Genomic DNA, 26,949 nt, shown 5'->3' with positions numbered 1-26,949 from the left:
ACATGTACCAGGATACGTTTAACACATAGGAATAACTGGGCTGGTATCGAGGAGGAATACAATTGGTGATTGTCCTTTCAACTGATTTCATTAAAACAACCCCAATAATGTCCATCAATATCTTCACATAAACGATAATGAATGATGTTTGTTTATTTATACTTTCCGACGTGCAGGAATAAAGCGTTGGCTTGTGTGACAGAACGTGTTAATAGCAGGACTGGCGCCGTTAAAACGGGTTTGGTCATCAGATAGGTAACGATCTTAATTATAAGGTGCTACAGTATCGGTAAGCCGGTGTGCCGTCGTGCAGACTGCCGTCAATTCCATCGGGAAGGCCACGGAACACTTACATTTTCATCTCTGTCAATTGGCCGTGTTCCCCCGTCGTAACCTGACACGTCCATGCGTTAGCCGCCATATACTATATCGCCCATAACAAGCTCGCGAGCGAATCGATGTTACCAAGTGCGTTCTAGTAGTAGCGCTTTTTACAACAGTGTGTTTGACATGACAAACGTTCACGATATTGTCAGTGTCGACTGGTCTACAGATTGCATCTCCCTGCAGATATACATCCTCATTATATAAAAAAAATAATACTGTCACGTCTAAATCATTAATGGGAAGTGCTACCACCATGTGAGAAGAAGGATTTTGTTAACGTGGTTTAAAGACTTACATTCATCAGCAAACATGGTACAACTCGGATATTCGCAAGGTTATACAAGTAAGTGGTTGCCTTTTTTGTTGTTGTTATTTTTACCTTATTTTTAGCTAGTGTCCGGAGATTAATATTGATATCCATTAACACTGTTAACAATGAACTGACATCCATATGGTTCGGATATTAATATTGTGCTTTGTACCTTTCATATCAAAATGCAATTTATCAAAACTGATACCACTATGTACAATATAGCGTTTTCCTTTGAAGGAATTATGTTTAGATGCGGATTCAGTATTAACAAGTAGCACTAATAAATCTGCTCTAACTATTTTATGTTAGACATTGTGCACCTCACGAGTCCAGAATAGTAAGATTGATGTATGTCACGCAAATTACCGGCAGAAAATGCATCCTGAAGCAAGTCAGCAGGACAGTATCACTGGTATAAACACACATTAACAATTATCGGTCTACGCTTTCAAGATTCACTATAGTCTCACCATTATCATAACACCGCTAAATTTAATTGTGTCAGTCGATGTCGATTAAACTAATAACAGAGTATATGGAATTTTAGCCATAGATACATGACATCATCGATTTACTATCATATTGTCAATAACGACGACTGTGTCAGCTGGCGGTAATACCACAGATATTTATTTACATGTAATACATTAATTCATAAATATGCCAGCTTAAATATGTGGCGTTGATTTCCATATTTACTTTTATGTATATGTATAAAACATGTTTCATAAAATGTTTACCTATATAAACATTACAGTTGATATGGAAATAGGCACACGAAGTCTGCTAAAAATGAAAGTGTTGTGCCCTTAGACAATAGGGTGTGTTTTTATTCCGGAGTCTATATCTTTTACTCTCCGATTGAAATGATTGCTCTTTTAGTATCGTTCCCAAATTATTGTCCTTCAGGGTATGGCTGCTATGTATGAATGTGGTTGATAACTCATGCTATATATAAAACTAATGTATGCTGTTTAAGGATTGGAAAGTATTCTTTTTCACACTGGTCATTTACGATCATAGGATTTGTGATTTATGTTTTTTTTCTGCGTTTCATATAATTTTGTCTTAAGCTATTGCCATACATTAATATAAAATGTCAACATATATTGAAATTGGTATCGTCTTTCTTTAATGCAGTGACCAGTGTCCTCATACTCCATATGTTTGATATTTAGATACTACTAGAAGAAAGAGGGCCAGACTAGGTGTTTGCAATGACAAATTTTACTAAAACTAATAATCTTAAAATGGTATGTATACTGTGGTCATTATCTCTAGTTTTCGTATTCAATGGGAACTCTGAATTTCCTTCTATCTTAGCTCTTACAGGTACTTACTGTTGTTTTGGTATCGACTTTTGGGATGGACTTGGGGTTTGTTTACAAATATTTCCCACCTTTAAGCTGTAGTTCCCACATCGGTGCAATCTTCAATAAAACGTCAAAATATGTGATAAAATATTAAAACGAAAACTCATGAAAATGCATTCAAAGTACAATGCACTTTTCAATATTGTATCAGTTGAGCTTCCAGTTTCTGTTTGGTGCTAGTGGAGTCTTTTACTGCCAAAGAGCCACTTTATGATAAAAACTGCTCTAATGTAATTTTGTGGAGTTTCTGTCGCTGTACGTAATTATTCTTTATGGCGGTATTGGTTATCATTGAGAGCAGATGTGGATATTAGACATAATTGAACACCTCACACTGGAGTCCAGTGGTTAACATCTGTGATTTCCCTCGTGTGTCCACTGACCTGATTAGCGTGGACACGTAAGACTAGATCCATTATATGAACTCCACGGAGACCAGGACCAACTTCACACACAGACAAATCACTTAATTTTCGTATCACCTTGTCGTATATACTTTAAGTCTTTAGACGTTTATGTATCCATCATGTGCTGTGCTTAGATACCAGTGCTTCTGTTTAACTCAGCACTTATATTTCAAAAAGAATAAACATTATTATTTCATTTTCATAAACTGTAGCATTACATTTTTTTTATTGGGATGACAACAAATCCGCGAAATATTAGCCTATTTACTACGAAACTATATCATTTACTACATATATTAAGTTTACTGTGATTCATTGTAAACATATCGTGTAACCATAATTGAATTGTTTGTTAGATACTAATAAATGATATAAAGGGGTTACACAACTGGTGGTTGTTGTGGATAGTATTTCTTTCATTATTTTCAAAACGTTTCAAAAACAGGAGCTTCAGCTTAAGTTTTTCTGTAACGTTTGAAACATAACTGACGCATGTGAAAGAAATACAGTTCACACAACCAGTGGTTGTTGGATATGATATTGATTTTACTCGCGATAGTTAATCTTTAAAAGTTACAAAATACACGCTTTTATGAATTGTTTCTACCACAATATTATAAATCAGTAGTGACGGGATTGTACACAGGTTTGTGACTTTTTTATTGCATAGTATCATATGAAGAAAGTAATTTATTAATGTAATTATTTGTTTTTTTTTTCAAATTCAGTCAAGAAAACATGTATGACAAACCCATGATAGTTTTTTAAAACTTAAATGTCCCCAGTTCCTTAATTATCAAAATCGCGGACTATATGCGTGTTTTGTATGTTGCTCTGTGTTCAAAATGTCCACTAATACACGTCACTGTCAGAGCTAAAGACCCTTTCAATCGGTCGCTTTTTACGGATAACCTTCTAAAAGGAATCTAGGCTTTCTTCACGCCACTGAGAGTTTATATCTGATGCAATAAGCCATCAATACCAAAGACATCAGATAAATCCTTATAAGACCTATTTTATCATTGGTTATGGATATTTTGCTAGGTCTGGTAGAACGTCGCAGTTTCCAACACTGTGACAGATAGCTTCAGCAGCAGTTTGTCAAATCACGACATGGACACAACGGTATGACGTCGAAGCAATTCCTGGTGAAGTAAATAAAATATCACGCGACACAAAGCACACGAATAAAAGTAGTTCGGGTGAAAAATCAAAATCTCAACTAATCAAAAGACCGGAAGGTCACATTGTCAGTATATCGATACATTTATCTAGCAGCAGTGCGTTTACACAATGATCCGACAGTGGAATAGCACGGCATGTTCTGGAAGAAAACTCTGATAACTGATACGTGAGCTGAAATTGAATCAATTATCGCTCGCTCTAATTGTCATTAAAGTTGTAAGTGTCTCGGTGGAGGTTTATCAAAGGATAAATTTTAGTATGATATGAATAGTTGAAATGCACCAAGAAAAATATCACTAGAAAGGCAATTGAATGCTTATATTTACTGTCCATACTTAATTAAACTTCGCTTTCGTTTGGTTTTGACATGTTCTTGAAACAGCCCCAAATAAACAAAACAAAAAAAGGGTTAATTAGATGAATCAGTTTCGCTTGGAATTTCCTCAAAAATGTACAGTTATACCTTTCGTTACTTACCTATGAACTTTGTTAATTCAATATGACATGAACCTAAACTAATTCTAAGCATTGAAACAATATAACGGCGAAACTTTTTTGAACTTTTAAACGTTACTCTGCATGCTATCTAATGTGGTTAAGATGCGGCCTTAATTAATCGTAGGCCTACCTAGACGGAAAGACAGTTTGTTATTCAAGTTTGAATGCTTGGCTTACGATCTACTATGATAACTTGGAATTAAACACCATTTTGATACCGTGGACTTCGTAAGTATTCCATAGGTAAAAGATGACATTATGGTCAACTGTGAAAGAGGTTATTCCACAGTGACAACAGCGCAAGTCGTGTGATGAACATTTGGATTAGGCTTAACGCAGGTGCACACGAATAGAGTGGACCGTACTTGATTCAATTTATTACCTGTAGATAATATCCGTGAACATAATTTGTCGTATGGATCATATTTGGTTATTTGTAGAAGTTGGTTTTCGGGTCAGTTTATCGATACGGTACATGTACGCAAAACCGCGCCAGACTGACCGTAACCTACTAGTTTTATCGAAAAATATAATTCAGCCTTTGGTCAAAATCAGATCAGTATATACTATCAATTGACCACTGTCTGTAAATATTTCAAGATAAACGGATGCCAAACATTGATCATTGAATACTTATCCCCATAATCATTTGAATTCATAATGACATGTAACAGTCCTGTTTAAACGACAGTGAGATTCGACGATTGAGATTTGTTGGCAGTTTTTTGGAAATTTTCGGAATCGTAGCAGTCGCCATTTGTACATTTCGTGGTAAAAGAAAAAAATGACTTCGTAGGAATATAATTCATAGATAATTAGCGATCTGCCTGTACGAGTGCAATGATAACATTTCACAAAGAGAAATTACATTTTCAAATTAGACATATCTGAATTGTCTTCATCATAACAAATTCGTGCAAACAATTGTAAGAATTCATCCATTGAGGAGTTTTAAAAATAATTAAATTTGATGACAAGAAGAATAACAATAATCCAATACCGGGTTATTATCAACATGGATAAATGTTATCAGCAATAAGTAAAGCGAACATGTATGCTGGTATTCAAACAGTTTAGAAGATTTAGAATATTGAATCTACAATTGTTGAAAATTGGTTATGTTAATAAAAGGAATTGCTAAATAGCGAAATGTATTGTATCATTTGCGAAGGTTAACAATCCATTGTATTAACCTAAAAAGTCAATAACTGTTTGTTTTATGAAGCTATATCAACATTTGTCGTAAAATGTAAACCTGAACGTTTACACCAGGGCCCAGTTGTTCAAATGGTGATTAGCTTAATCACTTGATTAGTGAAAATTGTATTTCTAATTTGTTGCGAAACCCGTGAGTATATCATCTTTAAATTATGCCAGTTGGAAGAGAATTAATAATTACAGAATTTCATCATTTTTTGTCAAGCTAGTTCGACCAGAAATTATTATATCAGGATTTGAAAGATGTTGTTAACATGTGATTAGCCTAATCAACTGGGCCCAGAAGTACGTAATTCAAATTCAGGTAAACAATATTCATGTATTGGCATGAAGTTGAAGCTTATCAAGCTCGACATTCTTTTGGTCTGCCAGTTTGATTAAAACACGATATACCCCAATGTTCGACAGACTTCCTAGTCAACTGGATGTTTTAAAAGATCTAATAATGTTTATGGGTGGCGCATGACTGACTCTATCAATGAACTATTGAAATAATTGATTTAAAAGGACCATTAGCGGATTGATTTGCTTAACATTTCCTTTTAATGTTGATGTGAGAGCAACTCTGTCAAATCTTGTCGCACTGGTACTGTCAATGATGAAGATCGAATGTGTTTATCCGCCCCATTTATTCGTAATAGTATTGAAGAACATGATAATGGTTAGAACGGTTCAGAAATATACCATTCGGTAAACAACGCATGAACTGTACAGAACCAATGCCGTTAAGATTATATTGGGGAGTTTCTAATTCGACGTTTGCAAGGTAGCACAGTACAGAGTACTAACACAGTGTAATCAATATTGACAGGTTAATTATACAAAACGTGATAATACAATAAGAGACACAATACGATATATGACAGTGTGTTAAGTAAAAAGTACATTCAGATTACAATTTTGCTGATCCAGGATATCCTTCTTATCAAACATGTAGTTCTAGATAAGTAGTAATAATAAGTACTATTGCGGAAAAACAATTACTACAATGTTTCGTAAACTGAAACCAGTATATGTTGAATAGCGTAATCCACCTATTTGTACAATATTCTCATAACATTTTTATTCCAATATAATGAAGTTCAAAATATTTTAGAAACATATTAATAACAAGTTATAAAGAATTAATCTATTACTTGATTTGGTGTCCAGGAGATCGCAAAAACATGGAATTATCATGGGAATAATTAAGAAGTCAATTCCTGATATACCCCTAGCTGTTTGGCTTTCATTATACATGTTGCATATCATGAGTCTTGTGGAAACGACATGCAGTTGGTTGAACTGCTGAAATATATCGCAACGAGCACAATTTGATTTTAATTGATCATTTCAGGGTTCTTTCATTCCGTATACAACAATCGGAGAATAATATATTTACAAAATCTATTATATGATGAAAACGTTACATCGTTACTTTATCGCAGTTAATCTTTGCCCAGTGGGTGAGATAGCACATCTGTATAATGTCAGTGATATTAAAGTACATGATGTAAATGTACATCTCAGAAAGAATGATGCCTTTTTATTATACTGAATTTAATGATTGCTGCCTATTATCCATTTTAGCGTTAAAAACATAGCTACATAATCCTGTTAGAATCGTAAATTGTCATGAATTTCTTGTTTACCTAAGCTGTCTAAATGTCTGCTTAATAACAGACTATGTTTTGCAAATATTGTGTTGATTATTATTATTAACTAAACTAATAATTATACTGACGAAGTATTACATGTATCTTTACGTAACAAAAGATTGATTGACCATATCGATATACTAAATTAAAGGCAAATCAGACTCTTCAACATCAATCTCTCATTGATTTTTTTACTTACAACGTAACCAGCAGGCACAACCTACATATAAGTTGTATGATCATTTTAAATTCTCAGTTGAATTTTTTCCATTTATATATATACCAACATCTACCTATGGCGTTTTAATATCCAATATGATTTCATATCAAAGGACATTATGGTCAGTGTCATGATCGTATTTGAAACTATTATATATAAAGTCAGATTTACTCGAGGAATGAAGACATGCCTAGTGTTTCTATTGTCGCCACCGTAGTTTTCATTTTGAGGATGTGGCATAACTAATATTAGAGTCTTTTTCTGCAGTACCTAATCATATTTCGCCTCGGTATATATCTTGAATAATCGAGAGCAATGATGCTATTGCTAATGATGTTATATTCTCGCTTTGGTGTCTTTTTGTTTTGCACGTGTTTGACTAAACAGGTCTATAACTGTCCCCGTGTTTGACTAAACAGCTGTATAACTGTCCCCGTGTTTGACTAAACAGCTGTATAACTGTCCCCGTGTTTGACTAAACAGCTCTATAACTGTCCCATTGTTTGACTGAACAGTTCTATAACTGTCCCATTGTTTGACTAAACAACCATATTACTGTCACCGTGTTTGACTAAACAGCTCTATAACTGTCCCCGTGTTTGACTAAACAGCTCTATAACTGTCCCCGTGTTTGACTAAACAGCTCTATAACTGTCCCCGTGTTTGACTAAACAGCTGTATAACTGTCCCCGTGTTTGACTAAACAGCTGTATAACTGTCCCATTGTTAAACTGAACAGCTCTATAACTGTCCCATTGTTTGACTAAACAGCCATATAACTGTCACCGTGTTTGACTAAACAGCTCTATAACTGTCCCCGTGTTTGGCTAAACAACACTATAACTGTCCCTGTATTTGAGTTAGAAGGATAACATAACAGCATTATCTATACAATTGTATGCGTATACGTTATTATTTTTGTGAATAAATACATGTCATGTTGAGGTACCATGAAATGATTATTAAATTAATGTCCGTAAATACTTAATTATGACGTCATATGGAAGACATTTACTGAAGAATCACGATAACTACAAACAATACAACAAACGTACTTTATCAGGAAATAATTTGATATGCATAATATTAAATCCATTTATTAAAATTTATTTCAAATAACACCATTTTTAAAGACATGTATGTTTATACTCAGTCTAACTAATATAATATTATGGTTTTCTGTTACTGTGTGCGTTAGTTTTTCCGGAAATCACGTCACACAGACAGAGATTAATGAAATTAATAATTGCTCTCAAAGTGAGGCGGAATTACATGTTATTCCAAGAGTAAGCTCTAACGTCAGGGCCAACTGAGAGCATTAACGTCATAAACGCAAATTATGAAATTGCCGACGGTATACCGCCATTTAACTGCCGCACATTATCATCATTGATGTTTCCATATCCCGTGCTACGTCCATAATAAATTGAAATATGCATGTATGAAGCACTCTTCTTGTTTAATAATTTTTATAGTTTTGATCTACTCTCAGCATGCACTTAACTTCGCGTCTTATACTATTGTGAGATCACATCTTGAAAACATTTCGGTTTGGTTTTAAATTATTCATTGGTAAGGCATGATTATGACAGGTCGATTTCCTGTGTACAGATAGTGTTGTAATACATATCAATGTTCCATGGTGCAGATGTTACGAAATATGAATCATGTCGATATCTTAATAAAAAAATCTAATGAATGAGCTGTGAGTAAGTTGACAATATGCTCAAACGAGTGTCGTGATACCATGCTTTGGCACGTTTGAGTGTTATCCATTTACTGTAAACGTATAAGATTGTTTTGATTACTTAGTATATCTAAATGATTTCAATGTGTTATATTTAAGATATGTTTTCGTCAAAAGCCTATAATTAATTTTTCTTTGTTTTCATGGTAAATACTCAAATGTGATTGGTCGAAAATGAAAGAAATTCCGAGAATGGCGCGAAAAATGTGACGTCACAATACGACAATTGACGTTGCGTATTGATTTGAGAAAAAGAATCCCATTTAAAACCAGTAAAATTGTACAATAATACATGTTTTAAATTAGAAAATTATTTTAAAAAATTATAAGCGTTGATGTCAATTATTTTTTAGTTTCATCGGGGTATGAAACAAATTTTGATTGCAAACTTCTGTAAGAATCCGCTACGCGGATTCATACAGTTTGCAAACAAAATTTGTTTCATACCCCGATGAAACTAAAAAAAATGACATCAATGCTTAAATACAAAAATAAACATCTAACGGATAGTTATCTTGCTTACCATGACAAAATGTTATAGTTCACTGACAACAATCGATACACTGTTAGTTATTAAAAACAAAGTGATGACACCAGTATCGTAATGTTTCCACTATATCCGTTTATAAATATCAACACGAATCGGTCTACTTTGTGTGTAATTACTAGGGCATTAGATAAGCGACATCTAAATACATTTTATCAGTCGTAGCGTCGGGTTGAAAGATTTGATAGGAAATTTTATCTGGAAGTTAAATTCCATTTATTCTTTGAAATCTATTGATTTGTATCCCGAGCTCGGGAGTAACAGTATAAGGTATGTTTTAGACAAAGGCAGATGTGTTCGCTTTCGCTCTGTGACGCTGAATGTGATTTATTCTGGGTCTGTAACAGGGTCGGTGGTGGAATCACAGACATAAAGACAGCGCTAAGCTAGGGCCGAATAACCAAGCTTCCATTCTCGGTAATTACTGTTATGTAATCTACGGATACAACCATGTATGCCAACAATCTCCAAGGAATATATTGATGAGAATGTAATTTGGTTTATGACAGCATCATACTTCTACTATTGACAATTTTATGAAATTTATGAATACATATGTGCATTGTATCACTAAATCATTGTGGATATCTTAAGAGCGTATGTTTTAATACACATACATGTATATGAAACATTACATTTATTTTATGTCTAAATAACGTACCTAGAGAACAATAAATGTATGATTGGTATAGCATAGTGTCGTAATAAGGATACTGGTTTCAACACTATAGAGTTAATTTTATTGTTATGGTATTTTAATTTACAACAGTCATGGAAATGGGTAATAATTCCCAATAACGCACTCGGTGAAACGTATTTCTTTTGATTTATATACGATATATATACTTATGTCATCAGAGATGTTTGGTACTCGTCGAAAGCTGTTGTCATCAAACAAGTGCTCGTTTTTATAATGTGATATATAAGCTAAACTTGTCCTAGATTAACATGGCTAGTGTCATCGGTGACGCAGGAGACGCTTACCCTATCAAAACGCCTGATCTGATTATTCTTGGAATTTTGCAGAGGTCTCCATACCAATCTATTTTCTAATAATATTTTGTCCTTTTTTCATCGCTTGTTAGTTAGAATTATATTTTGATTATATTTCAGTGTTCTCTAATAGTCTTGATATTGTCACAGCAATTTCTAATATTTCGTTAAAGACAATTTCATGTTGAAGAATATCAATGATAATAAGTGTTGACAAGATGTCAGCATCAAGTTTATGGTTGTGTACATATCATAATTTCATATTTGCATTAACCTTTTTTATACATATAAAGACATAAAGATATCGCACATAAAAATGCTTGATTGTGAGTAAGGTAGTACATGTTTATATGTGATATGTAGTCCTTCGCACTTCTAAAAGTACCTCATTCAATCAAATTGGCCTTTTACAATGCATTTTATGATTCAAACAACCGATGAAGGTAGCTTTTGTTTCTAATTTCAGACGTTTATCTGATCTCATGTCAGAATAGTGGTTTTATATTCAATATAAAGTAACAATAAGGATACAGAAATCCATAAATGTAACTGGAGAATCAGAGTGCCATTCACGCGATAGAAATCTTCCGGGAGTAATTACCTCCCCTTGACGCCACTCTCCCAGTCTAGATTTGATTGATATTCTTATAAAAGCTACAACATAAATCCTTGTGTTCTCCTGTTTACAATACGTCTGTCCTCTGCCCTCGGTATTCAGTGACAAGCGTATGGTACGTTATAAAGATAATGACGTCGGTGCTCTACTTCTTCACACTGTTGATTGATGTACAAATAGAGACTAGAGAATCGAATAGCTTAATTTAAGCAGTAAATACCTTAAGTATAATAGATAATTTACTTACAGAAGTACAAGTTAATGCAGTTTGAATTCAAATTTGTTTGTGTATAAATGATGACAAGTAAGAGAGAACCTCTACATTACATTTGAAGCATAACCATTTGTCAGTTGAAGAACACTTCTTAATTTCCGGAAATTTTAGCATCATTTGGTGGCATGAAATATAAGTTAAATTTATATTGAATTCAAATGGAACGATGCAGTATGGCCTAGTCTTTCAGATATATCACTCTTAAAATGCGTCATTGTTCAGGCATGCGCATATTAATCTGGTGGTAACCCTGACGATGTCACATATATAAACATGTACCGTCTTCCTATTGTAGCAGAAATATGTACATCTTCGAAATTCGAGGTTTCGTTCTCGATATATCATGTCGCCTGCGCAATAATAATGTATCAAGAAAATCGAACCAAATGTTCGCGCCAACTGGTGGATGTAACTTTGCTTTATTTCTTTGAAAACTGTAGCAGAATCTTTATCACCGGTGATGTTGTTGTTACATAAAAAACTGGATCGCACGGGAATTTGAAAACAAAACTGGCCGTCTGCGAACTTTCTTGTAAACAGACATATATTTCCCCATTAATTGGTAAGATTTGTAAAGTTAGGAATAATAAAAATCCTAAAATTCAGAGGGAAAGAGACAATTAATGCATTTTTATAACGGAAATTTCATCTTTTGATTTCCAAAAGTGTCTTTATTTGTACATAAAGTATTTTTAGTATATAAATCAATTGCATGTTCCATAATGCCTGCTTAAAAATAAAAACCTATATGTTCATATCTTTGAAACAAGATTCGTCTTCCTGAACAGACCTTGAATAACATACCAATACAATATTGATTAGTTTCAAGTTATTATACATGTTTTTCTAATTACGTCATTAATTTCTTTGATCATAAGACCAAGTCCATTACCATGAGAGCAGTTTCCATGTTTATTGTGGCACGAGATTCAGTTCCATATCAGATACCGACTGTACCGCCACTAATATTCTTTGAACATGATAAGAAGCCATATTACAACTTCAAACGAAATGCAATAGCCAACGTATCTGTTATCAGTATCGACACTGAAGCATGCTATCTAGTTGCAACAGATAAAATTATCACAGAATACCACCAGGAACTGATGAACCACCTATCAATACCGGTATATCGATTGCCATACATGTACTCTTGTGTAATGCAAGTGTACACCAACGCTACGATTACACAATAGGGTTCAATTTTCGATTCATATACTGTTTGAGTCAATGTTGAATGATATATGTATAACAGGTCTCAATATTGTTGAATACTACTATACAAAATAATAACTCTTTTTATAAGATTTATATGTGATATCTAATGTCATTGTCGTGTTAGATATTCATGAATTATCCAGTATCTATATAATACATTGCATATAGATTAGATACCATGTTATCGAATCAATTACAAGATTTGCCTTTTAGATAATCCCTTTGTTGGTTTGGCATATGTCATATATAAACACGCTGTTTCCATTTTCCAGGAACGAAAGGTGAGGTGGATATTCCGTCTATAAAAATCAATAAGTTATTTATTTATTTATTTTTCTTTTCGTTTCTTATTTTTCTTCAACCAAGCACCAAAAATGTCAAACATTTTAAACTCCACCCTCCAAACAGATGTTAATTTGTGCCATTCAGCATTGATTTTTCTCAAGTGAGATGACACTGTGATATGTTTTATATTTCATCTGACAGAACAGTACAGTTCTATTTTAAATCAGAGGCTGCTACTTATATAATTAAAGGTAAACTAACATTCAATAATAAAAGTCTATAAAAAAGTCATACTCGCTGACGGGTTTTTTTTTTCAAAACGTAATTAGGTTTAGTTTTAGTACATGCAATACGCAAACCTTTCGTTGTGTTTTATGATTAAATAATGTGATGTAATTAATTCAACATGACGAACTTCTATCCTTTTATGGGGACTTGCTTCAGATTTGGTCATAAAGAATAAGTAAATGCATTGCCAAGATTTCATACTTATCACCAGCTTTGAAGACAAAATATTGTAATACACACGGTGTGTTAATATAGCTAACTGTGTTCTTTGTAGTATTGTTCCGTCATTAAACAATGCATTTAGAAACATTTCTTTAAAAACTGCTAAATTCTGTGCTTTATTAATATTTTCCTCGTAATAAGAATTGCTGATATTTGAGTTCCTTGCATTTGCAGTACATCCTGAATCACCGTCATTGTAAGCTTTGATAATAACCACGTGACTGAGACGCCATTATGGAATTTTAATTTGTAGACAATATCGCAGCGTCTCAGAAGATGATGCTCTAACTATTAATGAAACCTCAACAATTCGTCAACAATTATGGCGGAAGATCAGTGATGAAACAATTTGCAAATTGTACTTTCAAATCAAACAATTATATGAGTACTGCAAATAACTGTAAAATGTTTTGACATAACCGTAGTTAAACAACGAAGCAGAATGACAAAGTGTCGCCCCAATGATAATTCCCAATCGAAAACCTTACACAGAAGCAAATAATGCAATTATTGTAAGGTGAAATTCCTTCAGAGAGAAAAGCTGTGGACCTGGTTTTATCAACGTTCTTTATCTTATCTAACTTATCTAATGTTCCAAAAGAAACTTAAGACAGTATTTAGGAGAGCGTTGTTCTTGTAGATTTCTTTTGAAACGGGTTTACTTGCTTTATTTCAATCTAAAGCATTCTTAACAGGCGTCATGAGCCATATAGTTCATCAATCGTTATACCCGTCATGAACCGGTTTCAGGGAAACGTATATGTACGATGTATTGAATCAAACCTGTATCATAGTAGTCAACAGGACTTCAGTGTCTAGTGCTGTTTATTACGTCGATACGTGTGGTGTATAAATCATCGTATTACTTGTTACGTTATTCTTAAGTGGCAACTGTATTGGAAAAGTTGCAGTAGTTTTTTTGACTGAGTCACAAGCGAGACACGTCGGCAGCAATACAACGTACGGTACTACTCTTCCTGTCACGATCACTTGCTAATTTACGCCTAGCGCACGAACACAGCTCATTCACAAGAAACGCTAATTAGAAATGGCATTGTCGACTTTTATGTCATCTACAAGTCTTTCTCGGTGGAATTCGAGAACCTTGAACTTCAAACTGGTGTCAATGGTTTATGCGCGATGATGCACAGAAGAACATGGTGAAATAGAAATGTTTATGTTATAACATGTTCATATTATCCTTTGTAATACAACCATTCTAAAATATATCGGTTGAATATATGAAATGATAGAGTTACTTATCATGAGTCCATAAGGAGAGAAGATTGCATGCTGAGTGATTTGGTATATTACACTGTATGTCTCCGAGCGTAATGTTAGCACAACGTGTTTATATTTGTCAATGTCTTTATCATTCCTAGACGCATATATATGGTGGCTGATTACTGCCATCTCATGCTGCCTTTTTTGACACCTTGGCGTGTTGTAGTCTCGTTGCTTGGGCTAGTTCTCAAAATCTGCAGCAACCTGAGATCCTATAGATAAAATGTCGGCCTTGTCGGGTCTTCCCAATAACGTTTGGTGTATGAGCTGCTTTCTGCTGGATTGATGACGCGACAAGACAACATTTTGTCTATTATATGTCCGTTATCAGCCACCATACGTATCACTTTAGGACAGGGCATGAAGGGTAACGAATGCATTAAAGGTATGGATACAAGTACGAGGGGTAGCGATGGTATAAGAAACAACATATCAGAGTCAATTGCATGAATGTATACAGTATTTGCTGGAGGACATTGATAGTTTTTTTGTCTGTCACAATGAAAACTGTCTCTAGTCATTGATTTTGTCTGTTATATCTGAACAGATGATGAAAGAGAACCTTCTTTCTGGAGTAATATGATGTAAAATGAAGCATGTACTAGAGAGTCAGTAGAAAAAAAGTCATTTAGGCAAATACGCTATAATTCTGCTTAACAAAGATCGGTCTAGGTATGGCACAGTACACTGGTGATTATCGTATTTCTATTTTATGATCAGACCTTAGTTTATAGAAAACATATCTTAAGGATCTTTTTACAACATGAATTACAAATACGAGATGAAGTTTGTGATGTGATGAGATACTAGAAACTACACTGTAAGAGGTTATACTATTTCCATTCAAGACGAGTTCACTGTGTTTATCCTTACTGGTTAAGAGATGAACGTAGTTTCCCAACTAATCCTATCTAAGCGATATCAAAGTCAGGTGTTCTTCGAATCACTACAGTGTTGCTGCAAGATGATGCACTCGTTTGTTGTGTAAAAGGATTGGACAAACAATGTAACATATTCCAATACAACATATTGCTTGTCAATAAAAATACCTGCAAATCTTATTCATCTATTATACATCTGCATTGGTAAGCTACCTGGACCAATGAATAATGATGCAATCTATTAGCGGAAAGACACTCTTCCTCTTCAGTGCAACATTACATGTAAACTGAAATTACCCAGATATTTGGTGATTGAAAGTGTACACTAGCTTATCATACGATAAGCCAAATCTTTCCAACACAACTGAAACTGTATCAAAATGGCAACTGAAAGGATTATAAAAAGGAATGCTCACTTTGTTCATCAGTTCATAGCATTGAATAACCAACCAAGTAAGTGAACCTGCTAAATCTTCGCATCATACAACCTGTTGGACAATATCTAGTAGTGTCACTTTGCATCGACCTCGAGTTCAAATGCTCTTGTTGTGTGTTCACAAGACAGTACCTGTTATGTGTTACTATTTTCTTTTGCCAATACCGATTAAATGGATGGTAAAGCACAAAATAATACAATATCAAAATGAAAAGCGGAATTGGAAATGTTTTACAAAAACGAAATTGATATACGGTTTTAATTTTTTATTCTTGTTTTTGCTTCTTTCTGGGGTTTTTTTATACAAAACCGATTTGTCATTACATAACCTATATGTTTAGGGACATGACTTTAAGATAACTGTTATCTAAAATGTAATGCACCGACATCGGGAACACTCAGTATAAACCGTATAACTAACACAAGACACAGAAATGTCATACGCCCCGAGGGACTCGATATATCGACTTCTGTATTGCTTAAAATTTCAGAGAACCGATTTTGCAAGGATATAAAATGTTATCATTACAAGCGACTGATTTAATGATACATGCGGAAGGGAAAACATTCAGAAAGGAAAAAAGAAAAGTAATCGATAAATGCGGTTCGGACGTTCTGGATGTATGAAAGGAAGTTCATATACATCCATTCTGGTTCATATATCATTATAATAGGTTCATGAATTAGACTTTATGACGGTAAAACAGTGTATCACACGTTAATTTCCATCAATGACGGTAAAACAGTGTAACACAGGTTAACTGTCCGTCCATGACGGTAAAACATTTTAACACGGGTGTATTGTCCGTCCATGGCAGTAAAATAGTGTAACACATGTTTGTTGTCCGTCCATGACGGTAAAACAGTGTAACACAAGTTTATTGTCCGTCCATGACGGTAAAATAGTGTAACACACGTTTATTGTCCGTCCATGACGGTAAAACATTTTAACACACGTTTATTGTCCGTCCATGACGGTAACACAGTGTAACACACGTTTATTGTCCGTCCATGACGGTAAAACAGTGTAACACAAGTTTATTGTCCGTCCATGACGGTAAAATAGTGTAACACACGTTTATTGTCCATCCATTACAAATCAATGATGGCCATTTCACTCCCGTATTATCAGAGCCTAATGGACACACAACAACCGCAGCGGGATATTTATCAGACCTAACAGTGCACCACCATCATTGAATGAAACAATACCCATTAGCAGTCACGTGAACTGGCCAGTATTAAGAGGGAAAGGCTAATCATGGCATTTGTGTTATCGGGGTGGTTTTTGCCATATTCCTTTTTCCAGCAATGCTAATCTTCTTTTATCTACGGACTATCCTCTGACACGACATTATTGTCCAGGAATAAATCAATAATATTTATACTAATCTTAAGGCAATACAGACTCATTTGTCAAATATTATACTGATAGAATTGACTCCACACTTCGCTACCATGATAATTTATGGTATATTTTTTGACAATAGACTTTCAGGGACCAGGGGAATTGATACATATTTTTAGATAAATGATGTCAAATCAATACAAAACCACAGACCAGAAGTCACGTGATGAATACAGCAGCTCTAGATAACAGATCTACGTTTCCGGTGGTAATGGAGCAGCGATACTATCACGGGCTTAAGATTGAAAATCGACCTACATATACCATTTATAAACATCACACAGCCAAGACGGTTATATTAACACCGATGACGTTCGACCTATTGTTAATCAAAAAAGGAAACATTTAATTGCTATAATGTTATAAATCCAAAGGAGTCCCCAAGGAATACATCCATTAGGGACTTGGTTGCGACCGCCCTTATCAGGAACGAATTAACAGGAAAACCATTACCGCGGTCCTAATTGCAAACTAATAGTGGCGCTAAATCTACAGGGGAATTTAAATTGGGTCCATTTAATATATTCTCTTTATTAGATAACACTTCACTTTCTTCCAAAAGTGGGCCAATGAGACTAAACCGAAGCAAATCTCACTTATGGAAGCAAAACGGAATAAAAACAAATACCGACATGGAAGGATCGATACAAACAGGAAAAATATGAGCAAAATATTTACATGGAAAACATGGAAAGCCTTAACAGGTAGAAATAGAGTGAAAGCGAGGACAAAATATCAGCAAATATGAATCTTGGTGGAGACCATTGATATAAGTCTTTGGGGAGTAAGTTCGTGTCTTAGAAGGGTTAGTGATTCGTTAACGCCACCCGCTATGCAAATTAAGGGCCTGTTTCCAAAATGGCCCCTTCTCTGATTCAAATTTCCTGTTGGTGGTGCATTGCCCATGCCGTTGTGGTCACAAATCTATAAAGTATAAAGATTTAGGTCACTTGGTTTGTTTTTTATGGCTCCTCAAAGTTGTACCTTTCAGAAGCTGTCTAAGTGTTGATAAAATGTGATATGTAAAATATTAATGAAAATATAATCAAATGATGGTAAAATCCTAGGAACTCAAATTATAAAACGAGGGAGCAGGGCGGTAACAAGTGAACCGTTAGTGAGATTAACGAGAATTGAACGCGACTGACTTGATATCATAAGTAGTCTACTGGTAACGGTATAAGTAAAGCGGCTGATCTTCAAGAGTCTTTGTGACATTGCCTCCCATCAACATGGTCAATAACGTTATGTGTGGGTGTGTGTGTGTGTGTGTGTGTGTGTAGGGAAAGATGTATGAGTGTCAGATTAAAAGACTTTGAAAAATGTCTGCTTCATATTCTAATAGGGTCTTCAATATAACTAGTGTCGAGTGAAAACAAAATGATGGCCCATATAAGGAAAAGTTTTCTCACGTGGGTATGCCATTTTGTCTGTTGGAAGATATTGAAACCAATATAAACTAAATGCTGTTGACTAGAAATGCGCTTCAGTAAAGTTCACAATCATGTACTTGTAAACTTGTTCGCCTATCATGAGAAATTATGCTCTCAGAATGAGAGAACGAAACTATTCATAGTCTCGGATTAATGCTTTGATAAAAATACACGAAAATTTGAACAGTATCTGCGAAATAAACTGCACGTGTTAGATACATGTAGTTTGTAATTCAACATCGAAACATTTGCGAAAATTAGAAATGCGTTTGTAAGTTTTAATTCGTTGAAATTAAATATACGGTAAAAATTAGAAAATGACGTGTTATATACTGTTTGAGCAACCATATTCACGAAACCTCCAGTTCCGAACGGGTTTACAATGAATTCACTAAAGTATCTTGATGACAACAAATCTTAGAGTTTGTGTTGGGCGATTTAAGATGTGCAACTGGTTTTGTTTTTATTATTAGTATCATTCTACAAAATATTGAAATCCAATTTAATAAATACGTTTCAAAGTACTTATACCTATTTCCATAAAATATAAAATCATTGACATTTTTAACAATGGAAGTATTTGAAAAAAAAAATCCACTTTTAAGACCTATTTTGATGATACATAGATTATCCTCTCCCTAATGTTAACGTGGCTTTGCCATAGACAAATTACATTGTATTGTCATTTTACATTCAATGGGAAGCAACTCGTGTTTTTCTCGTCAGTATCGTCTGGCGTATGGGTTGTGCCCCTTCCTTGCCTAAGTGTGTGTGAGGATGGTAACATATCAACATAATTAGCAAATACACCAAACACGACAAATGGATAAAATACACACATACTGAGACTTAAATGTTATTTACAGCGTCTGCTTATGGCTTCCTGCTCAGCCATGCACAGAGGATTTTAATCAGATTGTGAAGTATTTTACGGGGTTCACCTATGTTAACCGTTCTGTTCATTTGAACAGTTCTCAGAATCACAATTTTTTATGTAAAACAGATTAACCTGAACGAATGTTATTATTTTGTCTTTTGAATGATAGAATTCAGCAAATATTTCATCGTCATTTCAGTATATAATTTGATGGTATTGTGTTAGAGTTATTGAAATCACATTAGTTACAAATGAGAAAAAGTGATGTACAGTTTCATGGGCATTATCTCAGGTACACGTTGGTTTTCAAGAAGATGATCTATGTATAGATCAATATTAATGTTATTTGAAGGGTTTTCAAAGCTGGCAGATTAGGATGTATTTTACCTACGTTGACATAGATATAGAGTATATATATTTGTCTAGTACCATGATGTCACTGACAGCTCTCTTGAATTGTTGTTATTCAAAAAGGCAAAATGATGTAAATTGCTGAAAGTTCATCGTAATCTTTAAGTGTCGACGGAATAAAGTGTTAGGCATAAGTATGTGTTCTACACACAGGAAATGTAATGAATCGTTCATTTCTTAAAATGTAATTCAGTTAAATGAGTGGGGGTAGTTTCTGTAAGAATTTTGTATAGAAGAATAAGATTGCTATTTTAAAAGTTCAAATTCCAGTAAATGATTATATCAATGCGTATTTTTTATTTATTATTATTTTTTTTAATATCTTATTTCTAATATTTTACTGCGACAAGTGTAGAAAATGGACGGTTATTTGAGACATCTTTTTATCATCTTTTCCTTCATATATAGTATTGATATTAGCAAGTTTCCAAGACGGAGAAATAAAACCAGTTGACAATGTTTCATTAAATAACATAGTAAGGGGAATAATTAGTAATGGAGAAAAAAATTTAATAACTTGAGGTAAAATGTCATACCCTCAGTCAGTTGTTTCCTTATATCCTGCTCTTGAAATAAAATGTTAATACGTATACAAAGGATCAATATTGTCAGAGGATGTTTTTATTATAACATAATCCACAAGGCATTCATCTTTATCAAGCGAGTTGATAAATCAAACAATGTTATTGTAACTGAATGGTTGAATAGAGGCGACTTGTTGTTGTAAGTTTTACAATTATCCACCATTTAGAAGATGAGACATTGCGATCATTTAGAGGGTGTTTTTAATTTTGAAAATATAGATATTTGGACGTACGTACATGTATTACGCTAGTGGTTGTATTTCTGATGATCCTAAAATTAGCCCGATGACCAGGATTACTGGTCGGTATTGTTTTTTATAGACTCTATTCCTCTGTCTTATTTTTGAACTTATCGCGTTTGACATTAATGGTTTATCCTTTGGTCAGATAGTAATTGTTTTTATTGGTCATCTATAGCTGTATCTATAGCATCAGCAAATACAACATTAAAACCTTTTATTTTTTGTCTATACTTACCTAATTTATATCATCAATAATTTGATTCATTCTGATAACATCAGCATTATTACACATGAGAATATTTATGTGAAAACACAGAGTAGGAAGCAATGAAAGTATTACAGAGTGACCAAATAGGAGGTGATACAATTATATTTTTAACACTATTACAATAAATATGTTTTAGTACAAATACGATATATCTATCAGTTAAGTGACTGTTATCGCTATAGTAACCAAACATTCACTGTAGAAGCTTATTCAGAGTGCAGTTCGGTTATTGATTGAACGATTTGTTGTTTTATAGGTGAAAACTTCAACACTTGAAGGAATGCAATCTATAGGTTGATGTTACGGTAATGCTTTCCAAGTATCAGGTGCAGGAGCTAGCACTCACTTAAACCATCGTCCATTGATTCGTCTGTTCTACATGTATCTTAAGTGGTATTCCTAGTGTTAATCCTATCTGAAGGAGCCTGGATCTGCGAAGCCAAACATACGTATGCCAATGACAGCTGTGGTAATGTAATTCGTAGCTGCTGACCTTGCTAGCTGTTTGAAGGAAATCGAACTTTTCTCTCGACGTAAACCATTCTCGACGCCCAGAACTTCTCCCAAGGTTATGGGCTTCGTGGAAAATCTTTTGAAATTTTAATTGGTAGACCGGCCCCCGTCATAAGATGTTTATAGTGTACAGTGTCGACTTGGAAATACATCATATTAGACAAGAATGTGGATAAAAGTTATTTCAAATAAGCTTTCAATTCTCAACGGACATCGCTTATGTTTATCTTCTGTACAGCTGCTATTTCATAGTCCTGAAAGCAACACGAAAATACAGCCGTGTAAACAATTTTGTAATGTCTGTTTAATTCCTAAGGCAAATTATGGGAGTACAATGTATAAGACTTTTGTTTTGTCACAAAAAAAAAATATGTTTTCAGCCAGGAAGTTCAATTGTCATTGATTAAGATTTCGTTCCCATATACTTCATACCGGCGTTTTCCCCCCCGAAGAATAGACTCTTTCTACTATATTGATTTTTTTTCAATGTTCGCATGAAAATATTTTCGTTCAATTTGGTCTAATATATTGTAGTTTACAATGCCACAGACAAATATTGTAACAAAACATTTTTGAGGAATTCATAACCAAGTTATCTAATAAAATATCTGGTTATCTTCTAGACTTTTGGCGGACCTTAGCATCACTGACGAGTCCTCGAAGAACGAAACAGCTATATGATGCATTTTTTTCTTCTTCTAAAATTGCATTCCATTTCTGCAGTATATATTGTCAATCTTGAACAGTTAGGTAATGTGTTTGAAGACACAGACCAGTGTTAAAACAAGCCATTAATACATTAATGATTATACTACCGATGCACATCAATATCAGAAAATAAATGCTGATCATGATATAAATATACAATCTAGGATATAGGTATGACGTCTGATAGCTAATGGGGATGGATTACAAACTCCGGGACAATGGCTTATTACAGGCTGTTTGTAACTAATGGTAAAGTATATAGACTACACAGTGGTATTTTTGTTTAATGATGGGGGACAGACTCGATGAATCATATAAAGAAAGACTCTCCGAGGGGGCAGACTCGATGAATCATATAAAGAAAGACTCTCTGTCGCTCTGTTATATTATAGGATTGTCCACTAGCACCAGAGCATTGTTAATTATACAGGGGAATCGATATAAATCTATTGGTTTCCTCTCAGAAAGCGATATATATTGAGGAAGAAATAATAAGTAGCAATATATCACGTGCCCTGATTCAATTTGATGAGAAACAATACACTGTATCTACTGGTCTTCATCTCGACGACAACGCCCCCTGGCAGTTTCATATTAGTGTGTACAGCATTGTGGTCAATAATACTATCTGAAAATTGTCTTCTTAGAATTTCTCCACAAAACTGAGAAATGTCAATTTTCAACGCCAAATGACCACATGCTGCTCAAAAGTTCAGCAAAAACTACATGTTCAAGTATTTTGCTTTTGTTTGATTCTGTCAACGATTGAAACACTCGATCATAGCACTTTCATATAATTTTTTTTTTTTTTTTTTTTGAAAACGAAATATGAATGTTATAAAATATTTTTTGTATTTTTGGTAAGACGACTTTACATTCTCTGATCCCGAACAGATCGAACTTATTAACAAATCAAACGGTGCTGCTACTACTTCAGTCGATTCACTTTATTCTCGAGATCATTTTTAAGATCTACAAAAAAATTTAATTTCTAAATCCTAATCTTAAGGTTCGTCTAAATATTTTTGAAAGTTGGAATACAGCTTATCCAAACACATTGTTGCCATGAATACTTTCGATTCTTGGCTGACCTTTCCTCTAATGATATTTCGGATGTTGTAATGTACAAATCAATGAGCTTCCTCGCCTGCAGCCACACATTACTGAAATCTCCCGTCCAGTCTGATTGCAGTGTATATGGTGATACATGCTCTTTACTTCGACATAGGGTGTACGCTAATATACATTATTGTTATTTCTTAAAGAACCGGCCCTTAACAAATTACCACTAGTTTCGAATAGGATGGTATATTTTACGTGCCCTAAAATGAAAGTTTGAGACAAGGGTATAAGAAGCATTTGCACGGAATGCCCTATCAACGAGATTATAAGGCATAGCCTGTATTTGTCACTGACACAACAGCTCAGTCTACTGGGTGTTTTAATTGAATAGCATTGTAGCCCTGTGTGATAATATCAGGGGAATAGTCTCCTACTGGTTAACATATATTAAAACATTGAAGTCAACAGTGAAACCAAAAAAACTTTTATTATACCTTCACGTTTTTTTCTCTTTGTAAAAGTAATGTGATAATTTGACTATCAGCCTCGAGAGGGTTGCGCATGTGTTTCCAGGATTATCACACCGTGTGACAGTTCGAAAAAACTGTCACACGGCAAACTGTCACACGGCGAACTGTCACACCCCTGCTGTAACGTCGTCAGAACGTTTGAAAGACACAACGACATGCAAGCGCTTAATTGACACAGATTGTTTGTTGTTGCAGACGGTAGCTTAACATTTTGTTTTCTCTCACGAAACTGTCAAACATGGCTCAACACACGCGTTTTCAAAACGCCACAGACGTAGAGATCGAGTCATTATTAACGGACAGATATAGCCAAAACACTAAAAGGGTCATACAAACGTCTGTTAAGTTAATGGAGGACTATATGGCAGATTCTTATACCAGCACAAACATCTATATAGAGAAAAAAAACGTGAAAGTATAATAAAACAGTTATCAAATGGGGTAATTCGGGCAATAGTAATTTTGTCAGCCCCTCATCAACAACGGTTGCCCTCTGGCTAAAGCCTTCGTGCAACAGTTGTTGCTTCGGGGCTGACAAAATTACTATCGCCCTCATACCCATTTGATAACTGTATAATATAACCTATTGTATACAACTGTTTCATCAGTCTAGGATTCATTTGCGATCTTACACATTTGAAGTATTAATTAATTGCTATTGAGATGACGAGAGAAACTCAAATATAGGTGGAAAGAGTTTTCGAAATCTGGATATTGTGCAAAAGCCCAATTATTCAATGAATTACATGATTTCGATCTTAAATTTCAAAGAATGTCAAACGTATGTGGATATTTAGGGTCAATCAACTATTCAAATGTATTTAAACGAGACATGCAGTCAACTGGCAGTGTTTACCACCTGGAATCCCAAAGGTTTATATAAGACACACAAGACGTTAGCACCTCTCAATATAAATCCTAGTTTTGATGCAGTAGAACCCAAACACGATTTAAACTTCGTCATATATTTGTTTCGTCAATCTAGTAATTGTCAGTGATGCAAAGGGCCATTTGGTTTAGTTTTAATTAATATCTTATCAACAGCTATGGACGACCTCCTCTGTGTGCGAGATGTGTTTATGAGATGAGTGTCCTTTCGGAGACTACGGTATATTCGTGTTTATCCTAGTGATAGCGCAGAACTGACGCCGACTTGGTGCTTCCTCGTAAAAACATATCAGGACACCCCAATCGGGTCACAATATAATGGCAATGGCAAACCCGTCGTCCCACTCCCAAAATTAAGCAAGAGAAGCAACCACACTTTAAGAGACACGGGTATGTTTCCGCCAGGGAACAGAACCCAAAGCCTTATTTAAAGGGGTGAATGCTCAACTAAAAATCAGAAATGAGGCAATGTCAAATTGTAAAATGTTGATAACTTGAAGGCGACCGAAAACAAGCCATGAAACATTTACAGGGGAAGGTTCTTGTGTACAAGACTGTCTTGAAAACAAGCCACAATATCTAACGATGTAATCTTGGAGTGTATTACAAACTACAAGGCTATGACTTGTACAACTGTTTCACTTATTTATGATGACTATCAGATAAAACAGTCGGTCACGTAGTAAAAGGTCAACACGTATTTTACTGTTGATGATATGACAAAACATTTAACCCATACTATGCTGATATTATACAAAGTAATTATGATTCCGAATAACCTCCAAACTTTTGCTTGAAAATGGGTTGGTGCTTCTGCTCTGTTTCAGTTGACACAAATGTAGTCCAATCGGTATCTAATTCCTTCCTAGTTCACCTATGAGCTCAGTTAGGTCGAAAACGTTTTGACGCATTTCAATTAATAATTCAATTTGACTTACAATGTATCTGTCTAATAAATCCATAGATATTTCGATGATATTTTGCATTTTTCATTGCATTTTATAAAAAAAAAAAGTGCCTTCATTCCGATGGGCGATATTTGATCTGGCAGGGATTGAGGCTTCGACTTTTAAAAGTGTTATTCTAAAGTCCTGAAATATCGATGGTTCTACATAATGCGATAATACATCTCACAAAACTGATGTTTCTGCATTCTCCTTTCAGCGATTTTTTTTAGCATTTTGACGAAAAGGACAAACATATGCTCCCTATCTATCAGTTAGATATGATCCCTAACCATCTCAATTGGATGTACTATTGAATAATACATGGTGCCATCTCATGCAGTCTAATTCGTTCGAAATAAAATTTCATCAAGTTAAACTTCTTAATCCCTTATGGTTACTGTAAACGTACTTATTTTAGCGCAATCAAATTTTAGCTCATTTGCAGATTTTAGCCAGTTAGCGCAATGATGAATTAGCGCATCCACAGAACTTTCTATAGAAATAAAACGTACAAAAAGTAATTAGCGCAATCATAATTTAGCGCAAGGCTTCCAGCGCGCAAAGCGCTAAAATAAAATTACCGCTAAAATATGTACGTTTACAGTATCTTCATTTTATTTTATTTTATTTCTTATCAGTAACGATAACAAATCATAAGTAAAGTAATTATTAAACATATAAAAATAGAACGTGAATCAGAATCTGAGAAGTTTCACTGCCAATTCATCCTGGCTTTTTATGTTTAACCTGCATATTGAAAGAGGAATAAGACGTCTGTGCAAGTTTTTCAAACACTAACATCAAGATGTACATGTATTAAAAGTAGAACTGGAAACATCCACCTGTATTCAAGTTGACCCAATTCCTATGTACAATTAGTTCTAAATATTTAATAATGCTGAGCAAATATGTTTATGATGCTACACAACTATGGAAAAATTATGATTTAATGTCTTATGTCATGACTTGTCCATTCTCAATACAATTTATATTTTGTCTGCTTTACACTGCTTTTATGCAGTGCCCGATTGTACAATGTATGAATTGTT

The 26,949-nt window shown here is 34.4% G+C and overlaps 1 protein-coding gene across 1 annotated transcript in view; it reads left to right on the top strand.

Annotated features, from left to right (window-relative positions):
• The first annotated feature begins 514 nt into the window (after nucleotides 1-514).
• Nucleotides 515-26,949, top strand: part of LOC117334459 (ankyrin repeat and death domain-containing protein 1A-like) — a 61,969-nt gene continuing 35,534 nt past the window's right edge. The window contains exon 1 of the mRNA XM_033894100.1: nucleotides 515-730. Coding sequence (XP_033749991.1) covers nucleotides 697-730 — 34 coding nt within the window. The 5' untranslated portion in view covers nucleotides 515-696. The remainder of the gene's footprint in view (nucleotides 731-26,949) is intronic.

The sequence above is a fragment of the Pecten maximus genome, chromosome 9 (genome assembly GCF_902652985.1).
Source record: "Pecten maximus chromosome 9, xPecMax1.1, whole genome shotgun sequence".
Classification (NCBI taxonomy): domain Eukaryota; kingdom Metazoa; phylum Mollusca; class Bivalvia; order Pectinida; family Pectinidae; genus Pecten; species Pecten maximus.
The sequence above is the reverse complement of the archived record's forward strand: the minus strand, read 5'-3'. Positions and strand labels throughout refer to the sequence as shown.